Here is a 22,795-nt window from a genome sequence, read left to right on the forward strand (position 1 = left end):
GGCAAAAGGGGTGATTAGGCTCACACGTGTGGTGATGGACTATAATTAGTTTTTGAGTGGTGAACATGATGTAATCTACATAGAATTTGAAATATATTACGATGTACATCTGAAAGCTATATAATGTTATAACCCAATGTTACCGCAATCAAAAAATAAAAATTAAAAAAAATTTAGGGAAAAACTGACAATGCAGAAAAGAGGTTCATCTTCTTAGGTTAGTGATACATAAACAATTTCTGTTAAGAAAAATATCTTCCTATGATTGTGTATTTTTCAAGTGAAAAGAAGCCTGTCTATCAAAATATTTTGTTTCCAGGATCCTAGATTCAAAAATCCTTTTTTGTTTTTGTTCATGAAAAGTCTGATACTTTTCATGGGGTAAAAAGCACTGGGGTTACTGACTTTTCAGAGGTTTAGTCCTTTTTCAGTCTTTCATTACATCCAGGGCACCCATCTTCCCTGAGAGCCGTAATGAACACTAGAAAAACACGTGCAAGCTTCAGGTGATTCTCCTAGGGTCTCCATTAAACCTAATGGTTCCCCAGGCCACACAGACCTTGTTATTGACCAAAACCTCTCAACACTTCTCAGCAACTTGCCTAACCTCCTACAAAATACTGTTGTTTCCCTCACACACCACTAGCCATTACTACCACAGTAAACTCAGTCACCCTCCTTCCCGTCCCACAACGAGAATCCCGTCGTTGCTCACCTCCGTTGGGAAACCGTCCATAACACACACGCGCCTCTGAGTCTCTCTTGGATGTCTCTGATTTAATTTTGTTGGTTGATGGTTCATGCATAAAAAGAATAATTAAAAATTGCCAAGAGGGCTATGCTATCACATACTGAAATTTACCTTTAAAATATAAGGCTCTCCCAGAATTATATCATTTTGGATATCTAATTTCTCTTACCTAAACTTAACAGCTGACAAAAGGTAACAGTATGTATGTATGCATTTGTAAAAATACACATTGTGTGTGTGTATATATGTATACATTACATATATATGTATATATATATATTCCAAAACATATATATATATATATGCTTTTGGATAAGTCTGTAATCTTGGAATGCTTTGAAAGCAAAGAGAACCCCCGACCTCTATCGTAACCTCTATAAAATGTTTAAAACATTTAGATGCTTTGCTATTATCTAACGATAAAGCAATTATAAAAATGGATTTTAACAAGAACGCATCATGATGTTAAACACAATAGCAGAGATAAGTTGACCACAATATGGAACCACCCCTAGCGGGGTAATTGTACAGGAATTGCTGAGGATGTTTCCATCGTGCATCCTATCAGCCAAGGACACAATCTGGGCAAGACTGTACAGGTAGGAAATGACGGAAGACCACGCCTCAAGGCCCCTTTGAACGCTGCCCAACGGATTTTACACAAATTCCTCTAGCGAAAGGCTGTAACTATGTTCAGGTTGTTGTTCGTTTATTCTCAGAATGAGCAGAGGTTTTTCCTTGCCGGGGGAGCTATGGCTTCACACCCTAACCTTCCACAAACTTTAGGAAAACTAAAGAGGATGAATGGAATCCTAAACCTAAAATTAGCAAAGCGCTCAGGAAACTTTGAACTTCTGTGACTTGTAGTATTGCCATTGGGCTTGACAGCAATAAGATTTACCTTCTCAGGGACCCACAGCTTATCCCCTCAAGAGTTAATAGCCACCTCCCTCCCCCACCCTCCCAGTGCCCCTTGCATTTGAACAATTTACTTCCAATCCTGGAATCCATCCATCACGGACTAACATGAATAAACACTACAAGTGATTACGATGCCTCCAGAATTATCACTAGCAGGTTCAGGTTGCATTTCTAAAATACCTACTTAACGGACCTTCCTGATCTTGACAAATAGAAAGGGCAAGCAATAGGATATATTGGAGTATATGAGGAAGCCATTTGGTGTAAACCTAATTCGGCCTGACTTTGTTTTTTCCAAAAACACAATTTATTCCCAAAGATGGACTGTTCGGTCACGTTATAGACTGAATATTTGTGTCCCCACCTCCCTTCACATGTTGAAATCCTAGCCCCAAGGTGATGGTGTTAGGAGTGAGGCCTTTGGGAGGTGATTAGAACCACATGAAAAAGTCCCCAGAGAACTCCTTTCCTTTTTTTTTACCACATGAGGATGCAATGTGAAGCCCAAGGTCTATGAACCAGGAAGCAGGCTCTGATCAGACAGCAAATCTGCTGGCATCTTGATCTTGGATTTCCCAGCCTCTAGAACTATGAGAAATAAATTCCTGTTGTTTATAAGCCACCTAGTCTATGGTATTTTCTTACAGCAGCTTGAATGAACTGAGATAGTCATTGTTTGTATATGAAATAGGTATCATTTGCAGGAACTGGAGTTGCTTTTCCTAATCCATCACAAAATCTTGACTTTGTTGAACTCATCTATCCATTTATTAATCTAACATTTTCTTTTCTTTTTTTTTAATGAAGATGGCCCTGAGCTAACATCTGTGCCAATCTTCCTCCATTTAGTATGTGGGATGCCGCCTCAGCATGGCTTGATGAGCAGTGTGTAGGTCCATGCCCGGCATCTGAACTCATGAACCCCAGGCCACCAAAGTGGGGTGCAAACTTAACCACTACGTCACTGGACTGGCCCCTAACATTTTCTAAGAGCCAGTAATGTGCCAAATAATGTGCTAGACACTAGGGTATGATGACACAGGTTTATTGCTCTTTAGTTTTGTAGGGTGAAGCAAGCAAGTAAACTAATAAGGGCAGTCAAGTACTATGGGGTCCTCTGATACAAGCATGAATAGAGTAGACAGTGTGGCGGATAGATAAGAAAGTAGTAAGTTCTTCATAGCGTGTGCGTTTGGGGAGAGTTTCAGGAAAATACCATACGGATGGGAACATTTGCAGAGCAGACAAAAATTCTCAAATCTAGTTGCAAAATGGCCATAGATAGTCTAGGAAATGAACCACACACTTCTGTATCTATAGCCCTCTGCAGTGCACATAACCACAATCTGATTCCTTTCAAAGCTGGTCAAGGAATTTGGTTAAGTGAATCACAAAGTTGGCTTTTTTTCCTCTCTGCTATGGTAAAAGGAATAAAAAAAACATCATGGGCCCCATAGGATATGTTTGATTTAAGGTATACAGGCCACAGCATATTGAATTTATTTACTGCTTCCAGCACAGCAAGGACCCCCTTGAGCCTTCTGAGTAAAAAGTCAAGTAATCTGAAAGCCTTCTAATTGGGACAGTTGGACTGTGTTCTCCAATCTTCCCATTAGCATCCTGGAACAGACCCATATACACGTAAACCTGGGGCTGGTCCTTAAGGCATAGCAGTTAAATTCCCAGCTCTGCTTCAGCAGCCAGGTTGGCAGTTCGGATCCCAAGCGAGGACCTACACCACTCCTCAGCCACGCTGTGGCTGGGACCCACACATATAGGGAAGGAAGACTGGCACAGATCTTAGGTCAGGGCTAATCTTCCCCAGCAAAAGGGTGGAAAAAAACCCCACATAGCCCTTTTTGCAGTTGGCAGGCAGGGAGGAAAAGGGGCCAGGATGGAAAAAGTTATCATCTAGAGAATTAAGGGGTGAGATCCAATATATATAATACATTGATTTGCTAGGTGCTCTCACTCTCATCTTATTCTCACAGTAACTCCACTTTCTCCATTAACCAACTGATGCCGTGAGAAGATATGGAACTTGACCAAGGTCAAACAGCAGCTAATAAACGTCGGTGCTCGGGACTGGTCTCCGCTGGACTCAGTCTCTTCCACTACGTGAAGCCACCAAAACCAAAAAAGCACCCCCAAACCAAACCTCTCCCCAAACCTCCTTCTAAAGGGGCTTCATGGCATCCCTACCACCTGGAGGCCATTTGCGAGGCCCAGATGGAGAGGAAACCCTAGGGCGCCGCACAGCTTTTGCCCAGCTCCATCCTCGCCCACGGAGGGACCCGAGCGCCGGGCCACCCTCGAGGCGGGCCCTGGACACGGACAGACACGCACCCTCGGGAGAGCCGCGCGTTCCTTCCGCGCAGGTGCGCGCGCACCTGTCGCCCGCCGCGTGCGCGCCGCGGGGCAGGAGGTGCGTGCCCGACGCGCGTGCGCCGGGCCGCGTCCCCGTACGTGCGCCGTACGTGGGCGCGGTGGCCGTGCGCTCCCAGTTCCGCGCCGGGAGTCGGCCCGGGGCCGAGGGGGAGGCTGGGAGGGGCGTTTTCCGGGGCGGTCTGGGCTCCCCCTGGCGGCGGCGGCCGGGCGGCGCTGGCGGCGCGCAGTCAGGCGTTCTCTGCGGGCAGCCGGCGGCGGGGCCTCGCAGGGCAGCGCGGGGTCCTCGGCGGCCTGGGTGGCTGCTGGCCCGGCTGCTGGCGTAGGCGCGGGCGGCTGCGGGTGCGGCGGCTGGGGGTTCGCGGCAGCGGCGGCGGCGGCGGCGAGGGCGCGGCGGCGGAGGCGGCGGGGGAAGGAGGAGGCCGGCGCGGCGGCGGCGCCCGGGGCCGGCGGCGGCGCGGGGGGGGAAGATGGCGGACGTGCTCAGCGTCCTGCGACAGTACAACATCCAGAAGAAGGAGATTGTGGTGAAGGGAGACGAAGTCATCTTCGGCGAGTTCTCCTGGCCCAAGAACGTGAAGACCAACTATGTGGTTTGGGGGTGAGTGCGGCCGGGCGGTGGGCTGGGGGCGGCGTGGGGCGCCCTCAGGCGACCTGGGTCCCAGCCCCTCCCCCCGGCTCCCTAGGGGACGGGGAACGACGGGTGCTTTGGGTGAAAGTTTTTCTCCGGAGCAGAAGTTAGACTTTTCGGTGAGGAGGGAAAAGGGGGGAGCAGCGTCTGGAGTGGTCCATCCCTTGAAGTCTCGGGAAGCCCCAGGGGAGGTAGCATGGGAGTTTGTGGCTTTTGGGATCACGTTCACCAGTAGGGACTGAGTGGTGGTAGTGTGTGAAGGTGCATCAAGGAGCACACCGTCCGGTCCCCGGGACGTCTCTTTTTGTTCTTTAGTTTCTCCTCTGTCTCCGAGGCTGCCCTGCCTTGTAGCTCTCTCTGCTGGGCTTTGCAGCTCCGGGTCTTGTTCCTTCTCCTTTCGTGCTTCCCTCCAGAAGAGCTGGAAGGGGAAGCACCTCGGTGGAGTTAGGACGGGAAAGAGGTCTGATCGCGTCGGGAGAGTCAACAGAATCTGTGTTAGAGGTGAAGGCAGGAGTTTCTGCAGGGAGAAAGTTGTTGTGAAATGGAGCGGGCTTTGCAGGTCTAAGTCAGAAATGGAGGGGGTGCGTGTTTGCAAGAGAAATGTTTTGGAACGTTGAGCCACGTGGGGTTTTCCGAATTGAAGTCATTAAGGAAAACGTGGAGAGAGAGGTCTGGTTGGCAATCGTTTGGGGTCTTTTTAGTGATGTCTCTCTCTCTTTGGTGTTTGGTTTGGATGATTAGAACCGAGGGCCAGAACTGCCATAGTCGTTTCGTTGGATTGGACGGGAGCAGTGGGGTTTATGAAGAGTTGATCAAAAGCAAGGGGAAATTTACTTTGTTGGTTGGCTGTTAGTTTTTTGTTTTGTGGCCTTGAGGGCTTATGATTTATTTAGCTGTGTGAAATGTTGATGAAATAACGTCATTCTGAGTTTCCTGTATTTTGTCCTTCCGAGAGAGTTGGCACAGACAGAATTACATTTGATTGGAGTCTTAACTTTTTTTTTTTCTTTCTCTTTAAAAAAATGGTTGAGTACTCCAGGTGTAGGGCAGCTCAGTTGAGAAATAGAAAAAATTGGTAGGACTCTGGTCCCTCTCTCAGAGGAGGAGAACTTAATCAGAATAGAGGTGATGAAACATAACTTGATCAGAATTGCGTTCTAGTTCTTAAGAAGAGAGCAGTCACTTCTAGCTTGGGGCATCAGGGAAGGTTTCATATAAGTGTGTTTTGCATGTCAAGATGCTACACATTTTTCTTGAATAAGTGAGAGAACAAATGAATAAGCCTTAAAGAATGGGTGGGAATTCTGAGGGTGAAATAAGGGGTTAGGTCCAGGACCAGGGAACTGTAGGCCTTAAAGGCGTGAGAGCTGGAAAGGAAATGTTTTGACAGCGGTTCAGTGAAGCCAGGAATGAAAAAGGAATGCTTAGAATAGTAGATTGCAACCTTTTAGGACAGTGTATTGCAGCAGGAAATAGGTTTTCATTTACTACTCATCCCTGTGTGCACGTGTAACCATGTACACATTCGTAACATTAAACAGCACTTACGCTTATTGCATGCAGTGCATTCTGTTATTTTGTTTTTCTATATCTTAAAAAAAAACCTGGTTGTTACCCATATGTTAGATTTCAGAGTACAATAATTGATAGTGGCGTGTGGTTTGAAATATGGTGATCTAGAGGAAAACTGGAAAGAGAGGCTAGGAAAGTAGGTTTGGGGCTGATTATACTGAGCTGTCTTCAGATGAATTCAAATACCGTGTTGATATTTGTAGATGGGAGAATGTAGTAGGCAGCATGGAATTGGACGCTAACGTTTGTTGAGCGAGTGGTAGTTTGTGCTTCTGTTACAGAGCTTGCACCCCGAGACACCATTGCTTTATCACAGGTAGAATTCCTTCTGGTTTTACACCACTGGTTTAATTATACCTCTGAAATTCATTATTATGTTTACTGTAAGAATGGTGTTAAGGATGTTGTTCTGCAGTATCTTACTTAGGAGACAGGATAAATGTCTTGTAAGCTTCGCACTGGTAATAGTGCTCTTCTCCTAAACAGGTTGATTGTCTTCTCTTATGGATCCTCTCCAGTCTGTAACATTAGGTTTCTCTCTCTGTTGACAAAGCCTAGAACCTAATTTGGGCCAAATTCTAAAAAGTGTGTAGTACCTTTGAGTATGAATATGATTTGCTTTCCTTACTTCTTGCTTTTGTTATTGTCTATGTTTGTGTTTCTTTTGCCCTAAGGACAGCTCCACTTATTAGGTTTCATACTTTGTGTGTTTTCGTCAGCCATGTTAAATCCATTGTTGGATGGTGAAGAGTATAGTTCAGTTAATACATACAATAGAGCCCAAATAGTTGAATTAGAATTGTGAGTAAAAAATTTTGCCTTCGGGGCGGGCCCTGTGGCTCAGTGGTTAAGTTCACGTGCTCAGCTTTGGTAACCCAGGGTTTCGCTGGTTCGGATCCTGGACGTGGACATGGCACCGCTCATCAGGCCATGCTGAAGCAGCATCCCACATGCCACAGCTGGAAGGACCCACAATAAAAATATTCAATTATGTACTGGGGGGATTTGGGGAGAAAAAGCAGAAAAAAAAAGAATTCCTTCAAAAAAAACTTTATGCCTTATTTCAGGACTGGAAAGGAAGGCCAACCCAGAGAGTACTACACATTGGATTCTATCTTATTTCTGCTTAACAATGTGCACCTTTCTCATCCTGTTTATGTCCGACGTGCAGCCGTAAGTAGAATCCATTTTAAAACTTTTTTGATTTGATAGTAGGTATCATTTGGCATGGATAACCTCCCTCATGGGTTTCATATTGAAGGAAGGAAAGGTTCGTCTGTATGAAAGTCTCCTGGAGGGTCAAAATTAGGCCACTGTGCCTTAGGCAGATTTTTAGTCTGTGACTTTTCCATGTAAAATCTGGGTAATGTGTACAAGAACAGAAGTTTTAACGACGTTTATAGAGATGTTTTACAAAATTATGAGCTTGTGGAAGGACCCTGATATTCAGAACTCTAGTTTAATCTCAAGAAAACTTTTTTTGTTTGGCATCAGAAAGAATCAAGATTAACAGACAACTTTTTAAAATTAATTTGCAATCAATTTAACAGAATTCTTTCATACTTTATTGATGAATTCGTTTTCAATTTTGCCTGCTTTGTGCATCTCAGTGTTTGAACACTGCTTTTCTGAACAAGAAATACATATTTAGTGTCAAATACGTATAGAAAAAATCATACCTAGGGGGAAATAGAAAAATAGTGGGATAAAATAGCAGCAGCTCGCTCTATAAAGCTGTAACTCAGATCTCTAAAAACTGAAAGAGGCAGTAATTTGGATATTTCGTTGGATATATCCATTCACTTTGGGGTGGTATAGATGATCCCGACAGTTGGTTTGGATTTAGAGATTCTCTTCTTAGGGAGTGGTTGTAGCACATGACTAGTAGCTATAACTGATACTGTGGGCCTTGGGACCCTTGGTCACATAAGATTGATCTCCTTTGCTTTTCTTAAATACATGATAGACTGAAAGGACAGAATTCTAAAATTCGAGGGTTCTACCAATTTTTTCTCCTCACTCCTTTTTGTTAGTTGCTCTTTGTTGTGGTCAGACCATTTCTGAAATAAGTTTTCCTGACCCGTAGCTCCTGTTTAGTGTGAGTAGACGTATGTCTTTTTCACTTGGCTGTAATGGGTATGGAATTCATTAGTGACTAAATGATGAAGTATGTTATCAGACTTAGAAACAGTAATTTAAAGAAAATTAATTCAAATCTTTTCACTATGATATTCCATGTAGAGTAGTTTTTAAAAACAAGTGCGAAAAACCTGTAGAGTCTTAAATGTTTATACTCATAAGCAGAAGTTAAAATTTAGCCTACGCTAAAAAAAAAAGAGTAATTTTAAGTGATTAAACATAGTTCAGGGGCTGGCCCTGTGGCCGAGTGGTGAAGTTCGCAAGCTCCACTTTGGCGGCCCAGGGTTTGGCAGGTTTGCATCCTGGACGTGGACGTGGCACCGCTCATCAGGCCATGCTGAGGCAGCATCCCACATGCCACAACTAGAAGGACCCACAACTAAAAATACACAACTATGTGCCAGGGGGCTTTCGGGAGAAGGAAAATAAAATCTTTAAAACAAAACAAAAGCATAGTTCATCTCTATCATGAGGGAGTGTGTACAGAATGGTTGGTGTGGTGCAATGTAATCAGTACTCAATATAAGATAATTAGCTAAAGATACCACGGGTTCCTATTGCTTCATTGTTTATATAAAGTGACAAAGGGATTTTGACTATTTAATTCTGCAGCACCAGTTTTTCCTGTTCTCTGTTGTTTGTTTACATTATAAAAATGATATAGGAAATTGTCGTAATTACAGGATTCATTGAATTCATGGCCTGATGATGATTTGGGGCCTCAAGTATATAGGTTTCTTTGTTTTGCACGCCACTTTACAAATAACTAGTGTGGAAGATTAAAGGAAAATTACCCATTTTACCAAAATAGATACCTTTTCTAGATTTAACTTTTTAATCTTTTTTTTCTGCTTACAGAATTTATACACACCCAAGAATAAAAACGAAATGTGTAATGTAGAAAATAAATCACCATTAACATTTTCCTGTATTATCTCCTAAATTTTTTCCCATGCTTGAACAACACATGCCTATTGTTAATTATGAAAATAGTTTTAGTGTCTATATTAGTTTATTTAAAGGGTTGAAGTAAAATATTTTGAGAAGGTCTAGTTTGTGTGAGAAAAGAAAGCACTTTGGAAGCATTGCATATGATGAGCAAGCAGTGGGACTAAAAAGATATTTGCCTCAAATATGCAAACCATCATGAGTAAAATTAAAAAATAGAGTAGGCTGAGGGAACAAAAAAGACTGGGATTGATAGTTTAAAGAGGGATAGGGTCACTGTTTTCATTTCTAATGATTATCTTTTGTATATCTTACTCGAATTTCAAGAATAAAGTTACCAAAAATTAATACGCTTAACATTTTTCAAGATTTCTGTTAGTTTCTTTTTAGCCTAGTCATTTTCTACAAATGTAATTGTAAATAAACGTTATCAAGATGTGTTGGAATACAGTTGAGACATTACATGATGTGTATCTTTACCAAGTTTCTTACAATTGTTATTGATTTGATGTTTAATTTAAAATTTTGACTGCAGACTGAAAACATTCCTGTGGTTAGAAGACCTGACCGCAAAGATCTGCTTGGATATCTCAATGGTGAAGCATGTGAGTGACTTTTGGATTGCTCCCACTCTTAAAGAGATGTTGTTTCTTTTTCTCCCCTGTAAGAAATCAGAGGCAGTGGGAAGAGAATCTGTATTCCTCCTGAAGAATGAACCCCCGTGCAGCTGTGTGCCTGTGCTCTCCTTTCCAGTTGTAGTGAATGCACTGTCTTTTCTCCTGAGGCCAGACACCCCTTCCTTGGGTCTGGCGTCCATCTCCTTTCGCACGGGCAGAGACTGTCTTTGTAAACTGTTGCTGCTTGCTTGCATCATCAGTTTTCTCCTTTCTTCTACCTTGTTCCCTTGAGGGATCTCTCGTTTAAAACAGTTTTTCGACCCAAAATTCCTACTATCTACTGCTCTGTTTGTCATTGTCTTTTCACTGCGAAATTCTTCGCAAGAGTTGTGATATCACTGCTTCCTCTTTACCTCTGCTTCTCTCTTGAATCTGCTCCACTCGGGCTGTCTGCCTCACCATCCCACCAAAATCACGCTTGTAAGGCCAGCACTGACTTAAGGATCGCTGGATCCTGTGGTCTCTCTTATCCACAGCTTACTTGACCTCTCACCAGCGTTTGGTACTGTTGATCGCTGTTTTGGAAAGCGTGTCTTCACCTGGCATTTGAGGCACCAGACTGTTGGTTCTCTTTCTACTCGTTGTCCACTTCTCGTTTTGTTTTGCTTACCTCCTTGTCTCCAATGCTGACCTGTTCCTGAGCTCCAGATTTATGAATTTACTGTCAGCATATTCCCTTGGATATTTAATAGGCAGCTGAAATTGAACATATCCAAAATAGAATGCCGATTTCCTCCTTCCCTTCTCCCTGCAAACAAAACAACAACAGTGAGTCTGTTCTCCTACTGTTCCCATCTCAGTAAATGGTATCCCATTCATGTAGTTGCTTAGGCCAAAAACCTGGAGAATTTCTCTTCTCTCATGTCCTTTTCATCAGCAGGTCCTTTTCTTTACCTTTAAAAGTCTGATAACTTGTTTACCTAGTACTCCCACCCTTCCCATCCTTCCTCTTTAGACTGTTTCGTAGCCCTCTCACAGGTCCCCACTCTGTATTTTCTACGGTGTAGTCTGCACCCATCAGTTAGAGTGACGTGTTTTTGAAAAAGCCTGTAAATTTGATCATGTCAGTCATCTGTCCAAGGCCGTCCTGTGGCTTCCCATCACACTTGGAATAAAGCCCATGCTCCTTGTGCTGACACACCTGATCCTGCTTCTGCTTAAATCTCTGTGACCTCCTCTTCTGCCAGTCTTCCTTTGCTCACAGCAGTCCAGTGTCCCTGGGTCTTTGAACTGTTCTGACGCTTAGAGCCTTTGCTCTTGCTGTTCCCTCTGTGTTCACTTCTCCTTCTCTGCATTGTCACAGGGTCACTATCATCACCTCATCCAGATCTGTGCTCAAGAATTGTTCTGTCAGAGAGGACTTACGTGACCACTCTAAAATATAAAGTAGTATTGCTGTCCCCATACTGCTTTCTGTGTGTAGTGCCATCCTGGTTTATTTTTTATCAAAACCCTTGTGTTGAGCTGAAATCTCATACTCGTTTGTGTGCATATCTATCGTCTGTCTGCCCCACTCGAGGGTAAACTCTAGGGGGCAGACAGTTGAATACCCAGCGTTGAGAACAGTGGTTGACAGTAGGTGCTCACCTGAGTAAGGGGGTCGTTGTTAATTTGCTGTCTTACGGAGTATGAGTAAATTGATGTAACAGAACTGTTGAGTCTTACCTTCCCTGGGGTGGCGTTTACTGCCTTTAAGGAATCAGTAGCGGTCTTGTCACTGTTCTGCTCCACAGTGAGATTGATTTGCCCAGAACCTCGTGCATGGTGGAAAGAGCATCGTCAGGAGTGTCTTCCTGTGCTGTCCTCATTGAGCATACAGCAGGCACTTACTGAGTGCTTATTTTCAAAGGCATCGTGTTGGGTGCTGTACAAAATGCAAAATCCCTGTCCTGGGCATGTTTCCCGTCACGCAGGGTAGACTGGTAAACTGATGGTTAGAACCCTGGGGAGGGTTCGGGAGGGGTCCTGATCCTGCTGCGAGGAGGATGGAGGTGAGGAGGATAGGCAAAGACTTTTTTTTTGAATCTCATGGTGCACTTGTTAAAACTAGATTTTTTTTTTGCTTCAGAAAATGTGTCATAGAGTTTCAGATTCTCTGTTTTTAGTGAGTATCTCAGGGGAGCCTGCTCCCTGGGCTAGTTGGGGGCACTGCTTTAGAGCAAATGGGTTTTCTTTTCCGAATCCAGAAAAAGAGTTGCCCTTTATCCATCCATGTCATTTCCTGTAGTTTCTATAGGACAAATAAGTTGTCATCAAGTACACTGCTTTGCTAATTTTTAAAAAATGGCTACTTTAATGATTTAATGAAAAAGTCAAGCAAATCTTAAGACATTCCATGTTTTTAGACAGGAGTACATAACAGCTTAAAGGTGTCAGTTCCTAACATAGTTTATACGTTTAACATGATCTCAATACAAATCCCTACAGTTTTTTCTTGAGGGAAGGGTGGAACTAGAGAAGATGGTTCTAAAATTCATTTGGTAAAAAGTTTTATAAAAATTTGGAGAAGACCAGTGAGAAAATACTAGCCATTCTAGAGTTTAGCACTTATAATAAAGCCTTCACAGTGTGAAAAATGTGAATGGATAAACTGCTGGAACAACTTTTTTATTTGTTACATGTTAAATTATGTGAATTTCACATGATTAACAAGACACGTCAAATCAGTGGGGAGAAGGTGGGATTGTTCAACTAATATGTTAAAATTGGAAAAGTTCTTCATTATATATAAAAGAAGACATGACAAGCTGGGAAAAGATTTCAACTCATGTAGTAAAAGGGCCAGTCTCACTAATATGATGAAGTGGTCCTCAAATAGATATGTAAAAGGTCTCCAACCCAATGGAATTATGACCATACAATTCACAGAAAAGGTGATAAATCATAGGAAACATGCTTAATTTCGTTTGTAAGAAGAGAATTGCAAATTTAAACTATACAGAGATAGCAAGTTTTTTTTTACCTGATAAAAAACTAGAAGTTCGGTAATACACTCCAGTGAGGCTATGAGGAAACAAATATTTTTGTGTACTGTTGATTGTAGTGTCAATTGATATAACCGCCACTGAGGAAATTTGGCAGTAACGTATCATCACAAATTTGACATGGAAATCCTACATCTGGGGCTTGTCCTAGACGTGTGTTTGGAAATGGGTGAAGCAGTGTGTATAGAAAGTTATTCATTGTGCCACTGTTTGTAGTTGCAAAAGTCTGTTTGAATTGAGCTGCTCATCCATAGGGAACTAGTAAAATAAATTGTTATTAATCCATACAGTAGAATACTGTGTAGCTGTAAAAAAAAGAAAAAAAGAGTTAATATGTAATGTGCTATCTTTTGTGTAAAAAAGGGGAAAATAAAAGTATCAGTTTGTATTTCTTGTATCTACAGAAAGACACCCTGGAAGGATATGTGTATAAAAGATTTAACAGTAGTTATCTAGAGGGGTGGCAACTAGGGGGATGAGGACAGGTACAGCCCTTTGTTATCATTTCATTATTTGAACCATTCAAAAACTAAATGGTTTTAATTTAAAAGATACGTGAAATTTTTTTTTACCAATTGTGAATAACTAAAAATTCCATTTTTAGAGTGAATGCTAACTTAAAAAAAACTTTTCCCTTATATACATATGTTTATTTTTTTTTAAAAAATTTATTTTATTTTTTTTGAGGAAGATTAGACCTGAGCTAACATCTGCTGGCAGTCCTCCTCTTTTTGCTGAGGAAGACAGGCCCTGAGCTAACATCTGCGCCCATCTTCCTCTGCTTTATATGTGGGACGCCTACCACAGTGTGGCTTGTCAAGCGGTGCCGTGTCCGCACCCGAGATCCGAACTGGCGAACCCCTGGCCGCCAAAGCGGAACCTGCGCACTTAACCGCTGTGCCACTGGGCCGGCCCTGTGTTTATGTTTAGATCCATTTTTATGTGCTTGTGTTGTGGTATTGGGGTATGCTCTTTGAAGTGACCAGTTGATTTCAGGCAGATTGTCTCAACAATTTGTAAGTTAAATTGTTAAAAACAGTTTGTCCTCTGGGCCGGCCCAGTGGCGTAGTGGTTAAGTTTGCACACCCCGCTTCAGCGGCCTGGGGTTTACTGGTTCACATCCTGTGTGTGGACCTACCCACTGCTCATCAAGCCATGCTGTGGCAGGCATCCCACATATAGAATAGAGGAAAATTGGCATAGATGTTAGCTCAGGGCCAATTTTCCTCAGCAAAAAGAGGAAGATTGGTGGTGGATGTTAGCTCCGGGCTAATCTTCCTCCAAAAACAAGAAAGTTGTCCTCTGATAGACTGTCTAATATAGATTAATCGTTTATAATAAAATGCTTTTACAAAGCTACTTTTAAAAGTTATTTTTTACCGGGGGAAATCACCATGTATAAAGTAAGAAATATAACAAATCTTGAGCATTTCACTTGTAATCATATCCAACATATGTGTTTAAATGTTGACCTTCTCACGTCAGTCTTTTTAAATCTTCAGCAACATCGGCAAGTATAGACAGAAGCGCCCCTCTAGAAATAGGTCTGCAGCGATCTACTCAAGGTATGTCTTACTCAAGGTAAAGTTGATCTACTCAGGTTTATGTTGGACTTTCAGAAACCTATGCCAAAACTGTACCTTTATTTACTTCTTTTTTCTTTCAGTCAAACGAGCTGCAGATGAGGTTTTAGCAGAAGCAAAGAAACCACGAATCGAGGTAACGGAACTTTAAAGGTGACGCGTGTTGTTACGGAAATTGGGATTGTGTAGCAGTAAGAATTCTTGCTTCGTGGTGGTCCTGGGAGCTTTTTTCTGGAAAAATTGTAGTAGAATGAAGAGTTGGTTAGTAAGTTAGCTTGGGCTGTAGTTTAAGATCTCTCACGTACAAGCTGTGTGATGCACAAATCGCTTTTTCTTTGCCTTTATATCCTTACTGATGAAAGTCTTAGGCTAGATCAGGGGTCGGAAACCTTTCTTTGTAAAGGGCCAGAGAGTAAATAGTTTAGGCTTTTCGGGCCATTTAGTCTCTGGCCAGCTCCTCCCGCCTGCTGCTGTGGTGTGACAGCAGACGCAGACAGTACATGAGTGCGCAGGTGAGGCTGGACTCAGTTCACTTGTACCACGCAGACGGCGGGCTGGGTGCGGCCTTTGGGCTGTAGTTTTCCTCCCCCTGAATAAGGTGGTGTGGGAGTTGGCTTCACTCTTAAGAGCTGTGAACATGAAGTGCTTGTTGTAATTACTGCTTAAAATATTGACATATCAGTCTACATATTTCTTGTAGCATTTTATAGCCAGCAAGTGAAATATTAATATTGGTAAATAAGGATAGTTCATGTGAAATAGAAGCCACCTAAGAAATGCAGTTACCTTTGGAAAGAAAATTTCTTGACCCATTGATGCACTGCATAAAACAGTTAAACCTTAGGTATTTTAATTGTACGATCATGATACTATTTAAATTTGTAAGAAGCTCCAGATCTGTTACATATAAAACCCCCTGAAATGGAGGACTATGCACTAGAGGCAACTGAAAATCTGAGAAATGACTAAACTGGTCACGTGTCAATTAACAATATAGGAATAACACTTGTAGTCATCACTAGTGTTAACGGTCCCATAAATCTTTTCATTTCACACTAGCATAAAAACCAAATAGGTGTACATTTGCCTGCTACCTAAATAGCAAAGCATCCACTATTAAGGACAAGAAAGGTAACTTCAAGGGACAGGCTTGGTTGGTAAGTACACACAGTAGAATCATTGACAACCATTGATACTAAAGTAATGTAATTTTAATTAAGCATACTCTGAGACATGGGCCTGAGTTTTTTTAGGTAAAGAGAATAATGGTAATGAGCTCATTGTTATTCCTCTGTGCTAGGTGAGGTTCTGTGTACTTTAACTCATGTCATCCTTACCACCTCCTGAAGTTGACAGTTGCTCATCTGTGAGCAGACGGGCTCAGACAGAATGAGCGACTTGCTGAGGTTCACACAACCAGGAGTAGAGCCCATTCTGCTACACTGGGTACAAAATTTTGTGGCAATAAACTGAACTCTCTTTGTATGAAAGGAGGTTATGACCCAGTATGAGCAAAACGAGTGAATTTATGGATACTATTTATTTGGCAAAACGTGAAATTCACAGTTTAATTATTTGAAAAAATTGAACATGTCATAAATGCTAATTTACTGGGAATTCAGTAACTTGAAAAATCAGCAGGAAATAGCATAATAAAATATCTTCTAGAGCATTTATAGAGTTAAACTGAGTTATGTAAACAGCTGTCTAAGATAAACAGGTTTCAGTTCAGCAGATACGCATTGAGAACCTGTGAGGCTCTACTGGGAGAGAGAAACCCTGAGGGCAGGGTTCCCATCTGATTAAGGTCTGGACTCCACTTGTCTGTAAAACCAGCCGTCTCCTAAGGAGCTTGAGTGATTTGTTATACTTTTATACAAAAGGCAAAAATTTAATGCGTTTGCTAAAATATTATCTTTGCCTTCGTGTCAACAATATGTCTGTTTTAAGAGTTTTACATGATAGATTAATATTAGAGCATGAATTGGAGCACATCTTTGTGGATATCTCGAATATAGTGATGCTTTTTCATGCAATTTCATATCCCATTAGTCTCAGACTCTGACTCTGATCCTCAGTTTTCTCATTTGTTGAATGTGGCATTGAACTAGATCAGAGTTACTAAGTTTGATTTTTAAGTAACCAAATGCTTTTCAGACCAAATTTTACCTGAAATTCTAATCTGCACATTCTCAAAGCTGAGCTACCAGTGTTGGATTCAGACAAGAAGTGACCCATTGAGCACTGTGTAGGAGCTCTTAATGTTCTGAGGAACGTGCTTTCAAAACCATTAAAGTTTCGTATCTTTTGTTTTGATCTCTGCTGATGGGTTCGGGACCTGGGGCAACAGATGGAAAAGATGTAGGTCCAAAAATGAAATTTTGATTGTGGTGAAGGCTTTGCATAAAATTTACTTATGCACTTTCCTGAAGAGCAGGCATTTATTTGTTGTATGATGTCTTTCTGAATAAAGATAGCCATGATATATTATGGGAAGAACATTTAATCATAGAAAAAAGTTCACTGAAGTTTTTTGGTAAGCTTATAGTCATTTCTACTCTTATGTTATCCAACATACATTTATTCTTGTTCTCTTTATGTAACTAAAAGTAATTTTAAAATTGACCCAAGGCCAGTAATGCCTGGAGCTTTATAAGTGGGAATTTATGTAAGGAAAAGTTATGTGCAGTGTTTCTTTCATTCTAAAGTTAAATAAAAATGTAAAATATTCACTAACCTCAGGATGAAGAGTGTGTGCGCCTTGATAAAGAGAGATTGGCTGCTCGCTTGGAGGGTCACAAAGAAGGGATTGTACAGACTGAACAAATTAGGTAAGATTTTCTTCAGTAGAAAGTGGGCAGTCAAGGTGTATGTAAGTGTATACGGAGCAAGCGATATTACTGTGCTGTCTACACTTAATTACCTCTTGCGCTCATGATATGCCTCTGGGCCTTAACTTCAAAAGAAGGTATGTGGGCATGTTTTATGATGGGGGATTGGAAGCCATTGTGCTCATTATACTTCTGGAAAGCTGCCCTCTTGATTCTATTACAATATTGATCTTTCCTCTTTAAAATTACTCCATAATCCAAGCCACTTCTTTATCACATAATCGTTTGTTGATTTACAGCAGAGGTCAGCAAACTTCTGTAAAGTGTCATGTGTTAAATATTTTTGGCTTTGCAGGTCAAGTTTCTTCTTTTTGCAACTATTCAAGTCTTTTGTGATAGGGAAAGCAGCCATATGCTGCTTTCATTCATAAATGAATGTGTGGCTGGATTTGGCCTGTGGTCTCTATTTTGTTGACCCCTGATTTTTACTATAATTTAGAATCACTTCATGATTTTTTTCTAGGCACAGTATATTGCTTTTGGAAGTTTTATCCAAACTTGAAAATTCAATGCAGATTTTTAAAAGCTATATTGAGGATAATTGACATGCAGTAAACTGCACATATTTAAAGTGTATAAGTTGATAAATTTTCACATATGTATATGTCTCTGAAACCATCATGATAATCAAGATAATGAATATGACATCCTCCCCATAAATTTCCTGTATGCTTTTATAATTTCACACTTCCATCCCTACATCCTTCTCTCACCAGGCAGCCAGTGATCTGCTTTACCATAGATTAGTTGTTTTTTTCTAGAGTTAAATATAAATGGAATTATGTAGTATGTACTTTTTTTTGGATCTCATTTCTTTCACTTACAATTATTTGGAGATTCATCCATGTCATTGGATGTGTCTGTAGTTCATTCCTTTTTATTGCTGAGTGCTCTTCCATTGTATGGATGTAACACTGTTTTCCCAGTCACCTGTTGATGGACCTTTCATTTGTTGTTTTTTGGCTCTTACAGCTAAAGCTATAAACATTCGTGTACACATTTTTGCATGGACATAGGTTTTTGTTTCTCTTGGGTAAATACCTAAGAGAGGAACGATTGGAACAGACAGTATTGTAGATTTAACTTTTTGAGAAATTGCCAAACTGTTTTTCAAAGGGATTGTACCAGTTTACATTTCTACCAGCAGCGTATAAGACTTCTAGTTTGCTCCCATCCCTGTCAGTGCTTGGGATGGTCAGGCTTTTTAATTTTAGCCGTTCGAGTAGCTATGAGGTGCCATCTCACTGTGGTTTTATCTTGTACTCACCTCGTGATTGATGATGTTATAAGTATCTTTTCATGTGCTTATTTGCCATCTTATATTCATCTTTGATGGAGTGTCTTCAAATTTTTGTCTTTTTTTATTGGATTTTTCTTTCATTACTGAGTTTTAGAAGTTTGTTGTATGTTCTAGATACAAGTGCTTTTTCAGACATATGCTTACAGTCATTTTTCCTGGTCTGTGACTTGCCTTTTCATTCTCCCAGCTGTGTTTTGAAGAGTGGAGTATTTTAATTTTTATGGAATTTCTCATTGTGTTCTTTTGTGAATTGCATTTTGGTATTGTATCTAAGAAATCTTTGCCTGAACAAAGTCCATAAAGATTGTCTCCTATATTTTCTTGTAGAAATTTTAGTTTCAGGTTTTACGTTTAAGTCTGTGATCTCCTTTCAGTTAGTTTTTTGTGTATGGTCTGCGGTATGGATCTAAATGCACTTATTTGTTGTGAGACAGGGATTGAAGGTCAGTCTCATGCATGTGGCCAGCCAGCTGCTTCAGCACCGTGGGTCTCCAGTGAGTTGTCTTTGCACTTGTGTGAAGAATCGGTTGTTCCTTCGTGTGTGGCTCTGTCTCTGGACTCATTCTGTACCATTGATTTGTCGTTTTGCCAGTACACACTATTTTAATTACTGTTTCTTTATAGTAAGTTTTGAAATCAGGTAATGTTAGCCTTCCGTCTCTGTTCTTCTGTTTCAAGGGTGTTTTTGCTATCTCTGGTTCTTTGCTTTTTGATATGAATTTTGGAATTAACTTGTCAGTTTCTACAACAAAGCCTGCTGGGATTTTGATTGGGATTGCATTGAGTCTGCAGACCAATTTGGGGAGCATTGACATCTTGAAAATATTGAGTCTTCTGACTTATGGACAAGGTCTATTTCTCCATTTATTAATGGAGAGAGGTTTAGGTCTTCTTTAGTTTCTTTTAACAACATTCCATAGTTTTCATTGTACAGGTCTTATACATCTTTTTGTCATATTTATTAACAAGTGATGCTACTGTTAGTGGCATTTTTAAAAAATCTCAATTCTTGATTGTTTATTGTTAATATAGAAATACAGTTGATTTTTGGGTATGGGTCTTGTGTCCTGCAATCATGCTAAACTTATTGATTCATTCTTGTAACTTTGTTTGTGGATTTCATTGGCTTTTCTACATAGCCAATCATGTTGTCAACACATAAAATATATCTTTACTTCTTTCTTCCCAACTTGGATGCCTTTTATTTCTTGCCTTGTTGCCCTGGCTGGACTCGCTGATCCAGTGTTGAATTCGGCAGTGAGAGTAGACATTCTTGTCTTACTTCATCTTAGGGGAAAGCAGTCTTTCACCAGTAAGCGTGTTAGCTTAGGTTTCTATGTAGATACTCTTTAACAGGTTGAGGCAATACCCCCCCCTTTTTATTTTTGCTGAGGTTTTATCAGGAAGGAATGTTAACTATTGCCAGATGCTTTTACTAATTCAATTGAAATGATCATATAGTTCTTCTTTTTGGTTAATGTGGTGAATTAAATTAATTTTTTGAATGTTTGCATTTCCTAGATAAATTCTCCTTGGTCCTTTTATTAGTTATGTATTTTGCTGCGTAACAAATTAACCCAAAACCTAGAGGCTTACATGACCCACGTTTGTCACCTCTCAGTCTCTGTGGGTCCGAAGTCTTGGGATGACTTAGGTGGCTTCTCTGCTTCAGGGTATCTCTCAAGGCTGCAGGTAAGGTGTTGGCCAGGACCGTGGTCTCCTGTGTAGACTGGATTGGGGAAGGATCTGCTTCCAAGCTCCCTCCTGTGGTTGCTGGCAGAGTTCAGTTCCTTACGCTCCAGTTCCTCAGATGTTACCTAGAGGACTCTGTTCGTTCTTTGTTGCATTTGGTCTCTTCATATACTATTTCACAATATTGCAGCTTGCTTCATCAGAGTGAGCAAGCAAGAAGGCAAGAGAGAGGTCAAGCAAGATAGAAGTTACGGTTTTTTATAGCCACATTTTTAGAGTGACACCCTGTCTCTTATACGGTACAGTCCTGCGTCACTTAACAACGGGCACACATTCCGAGAAATGTGTTGTTAGGTGATTTTGTTGTGTGAACATCAGAGCGTGCTTACACAAACCTGCGTGGCACAGCCTCCTACACACCTAGGCTATGTGCTGCTGATCTGAATGGGACCACCGTTACATGTGTGGTCTGCTGTTGGCTGAGATGTCAGCATGGGGCACGTGACTGTCTTCCATTCATTAGAAGCAAGGTGCAGCTCACACACACGCACGGGGAGGGGCTTACATGTGGGTGTGAATGCCGCGAGGTGGCTATCGTTAGTAATCATTTCAGAAGCTGGCTGCTACAGTGATGATGTATTACGCTTTTTACATATTATTGAATTAGATTTTAAAAAATTTATGTGGAGTATTATGAGGGATGTAGTTTTCTTAGAATGTCTTTGTCTTGTTTCATGTCACGATAATTCTGGTCTCAGAATGAGTTGGAAAGTGTTTTCTTCTCTTCAGTTTTCTGGAAGACTTTGTTTAAAATTGGTATTTTTTCTTCCAACATTTGGGAGGATTTACCACTGAAGTTATCTGTGCTGTAGTTTTGTTTTTATATATTTGTTTAAGGTAAAGTTTTTAACTACAAGTTTAATTTCTTTAATAGTTATAGGGCTATTCTCTCATAGTGCTATGGTTCTCTCTGTTTTTTGAGTGTTTCTTTGAAAGAATTTGTCCATTTCATGTAAGTTGTCAACTTTATTGGCATAAAGTTGTTTGTAATATCCTTTTATTATGTCTAGAATCTGTAGTGATGTCCCCTCTTTCATTCTTGATGCCAGTAATTTGTGTCTTTCCTGTTAGTTTCCTTATTAGTCTGCCCAAAATTGATCAATTTTATTGATCTTCTTAAAGACTCTGATTGGAGTTTTTTCCCTCAGTCTTTTTTTTTTTTCCTCTTTTTTGATTCTTTGATTTCTGCTCTGATCTTTATAATTTCCTTTCTTCTGTTTACTCTGGGTTTAATACACTATATTTTTATAATTTTTTTTTTTTAAAGATTTTTATTTTTTCCTTTTTCTCCCCAAAGACCCCTGGTACATAGTTGTATATTCTTCGTTGTGGGTCCTTCTAGTTGTGGCATGTGGGACGCTGCCTCAGCGTGATTTGATGAGCAGTGCCATGTCCGCGCGCCCAGGATTCGAACCAATGAAACACTGGGCTGCCTGCAGCGGAGTGCGCGAACTTAACCACTCAGCCACGGGGTCAGCCCCTATTTTTTTTATAGTTTTTATGGTGGAAGCTCAGGTCATTGATTTCCGTCTAAGCCCTGCTTTAATGGCATCTCATAATTTTGATATGTCGTGTTTTCATTTTCATTCACTTCAAAATTACTTTCTAATTTCCCTTGTGATTTCTTCTTTGACTCTTGGATTGTTTCAAGTGAGTTGTTTAATTTCCAAATATTTGGGGATTTTCTAGAGATCTTTCTGTTATTGGTTTCCAGTTTATTCCAAAATATGGTTATACTTTATATGACTTAAATCCTTTGAAATGTGTTGAAACTTATTTTTTGCCCCCAAATGTGATCTGTCTTGATAAATGTTCTGTATGCACTTGAAAAGAATGTGTACAGGCACACCTCATTTTATTGTGCTTCACAGATAACTGTATTTTTTACAAGACCCTCCACCAGCAAAAAGATTACAACTCACTGAGGGCTCAGGTGATGATTGGCATTTTTTAGCAATAAAGTATTTTTTAATTAAGGTATGTACCTTGTTTTTTAGACTTAATGCTATTGCACACCTTATGGACTACAGTGTATGTAAATGTAACCGTTATACGCAGTGGGAAACCAAAAAATTCGTGTGACTCACTTTATTGCCATATTTGCTTTATTGTGGTGGTCTGGAGCTGAACCCACAATATGTCTGAGGTATGCCTGTCTTCTGTTGTTTTGGAGTGTTTTACAAAGGTCAGCAAGGTCAAGTTGGTTGATAGTGTCAGTCAGTTGTCTTCTATATCCTTATTTGTTTTCTGCCTTACTTGTT

At 40.8% G+C, this 22,795-nt stretch overlaps 1 protein-coding gene across 3 annotated transcripts in view; it reads left to right on the forward strand.

Moving 5' to 3' along the window:
* Nucleotides 1–4,285: 4,285 nt before the first annotated feature.
* CDC73 (cell division cycle 73) overlaps nucleotides 4,286–22,795 on the forward strand; it is a 215,646-nt gene continuing 197,136 nt past the window's right edge. For all 3 annotated transcript variants that reach the window (XR_011434179.1, XM_023632511.2, XM_023632512.2), the window contains exons 1-6: nucleotides 4,286–4,658; nucleotides 7,328–7,433; nucleotides 9,883–9,952; nucleotides 14,511–14,573; nucleotides 14,675–14,727; nucleotides 17,334–17,422. Coding sequence is in view for 2 of the 3 variants with exons in the window: in XM_023632511.2 (XP_023488279.1) it covers nucleotides 4,528–4,658; nucleotides 7,328–7,433; nucleotides 9,883–9,952; nucleotides 14,511–14,573; nucleotides 14,675–14,727; nucleotides 17,334–17,422 (512 nt within the window). In the remaining variant the exon portion in view is untranslated. The remainder of the gene's footprint in view (nucleotides 4,659–7,327; nucleotides 7,434–9,882; nucleotides 9,953–14,510; nucleotides 14,574–14,674; nucleotides 14,728–17,333; nucleotides 17,423–22,795) is intronic.

Source organism: Equus caballus, chromosome 30 (assembly GCF_041296265.1).
Source record: "Equus caballus isolate H_3958 breed thoroughbred chromosome 30, TB-T2T, whole genome shotgun sequence".
Classification (NCBI taxonomy): domain Eukaryota; kingdom Metazoa; phylum Chordata; class Mammalia; order Perissodactyla; family Equidae; genus Equus; species Equus caballus.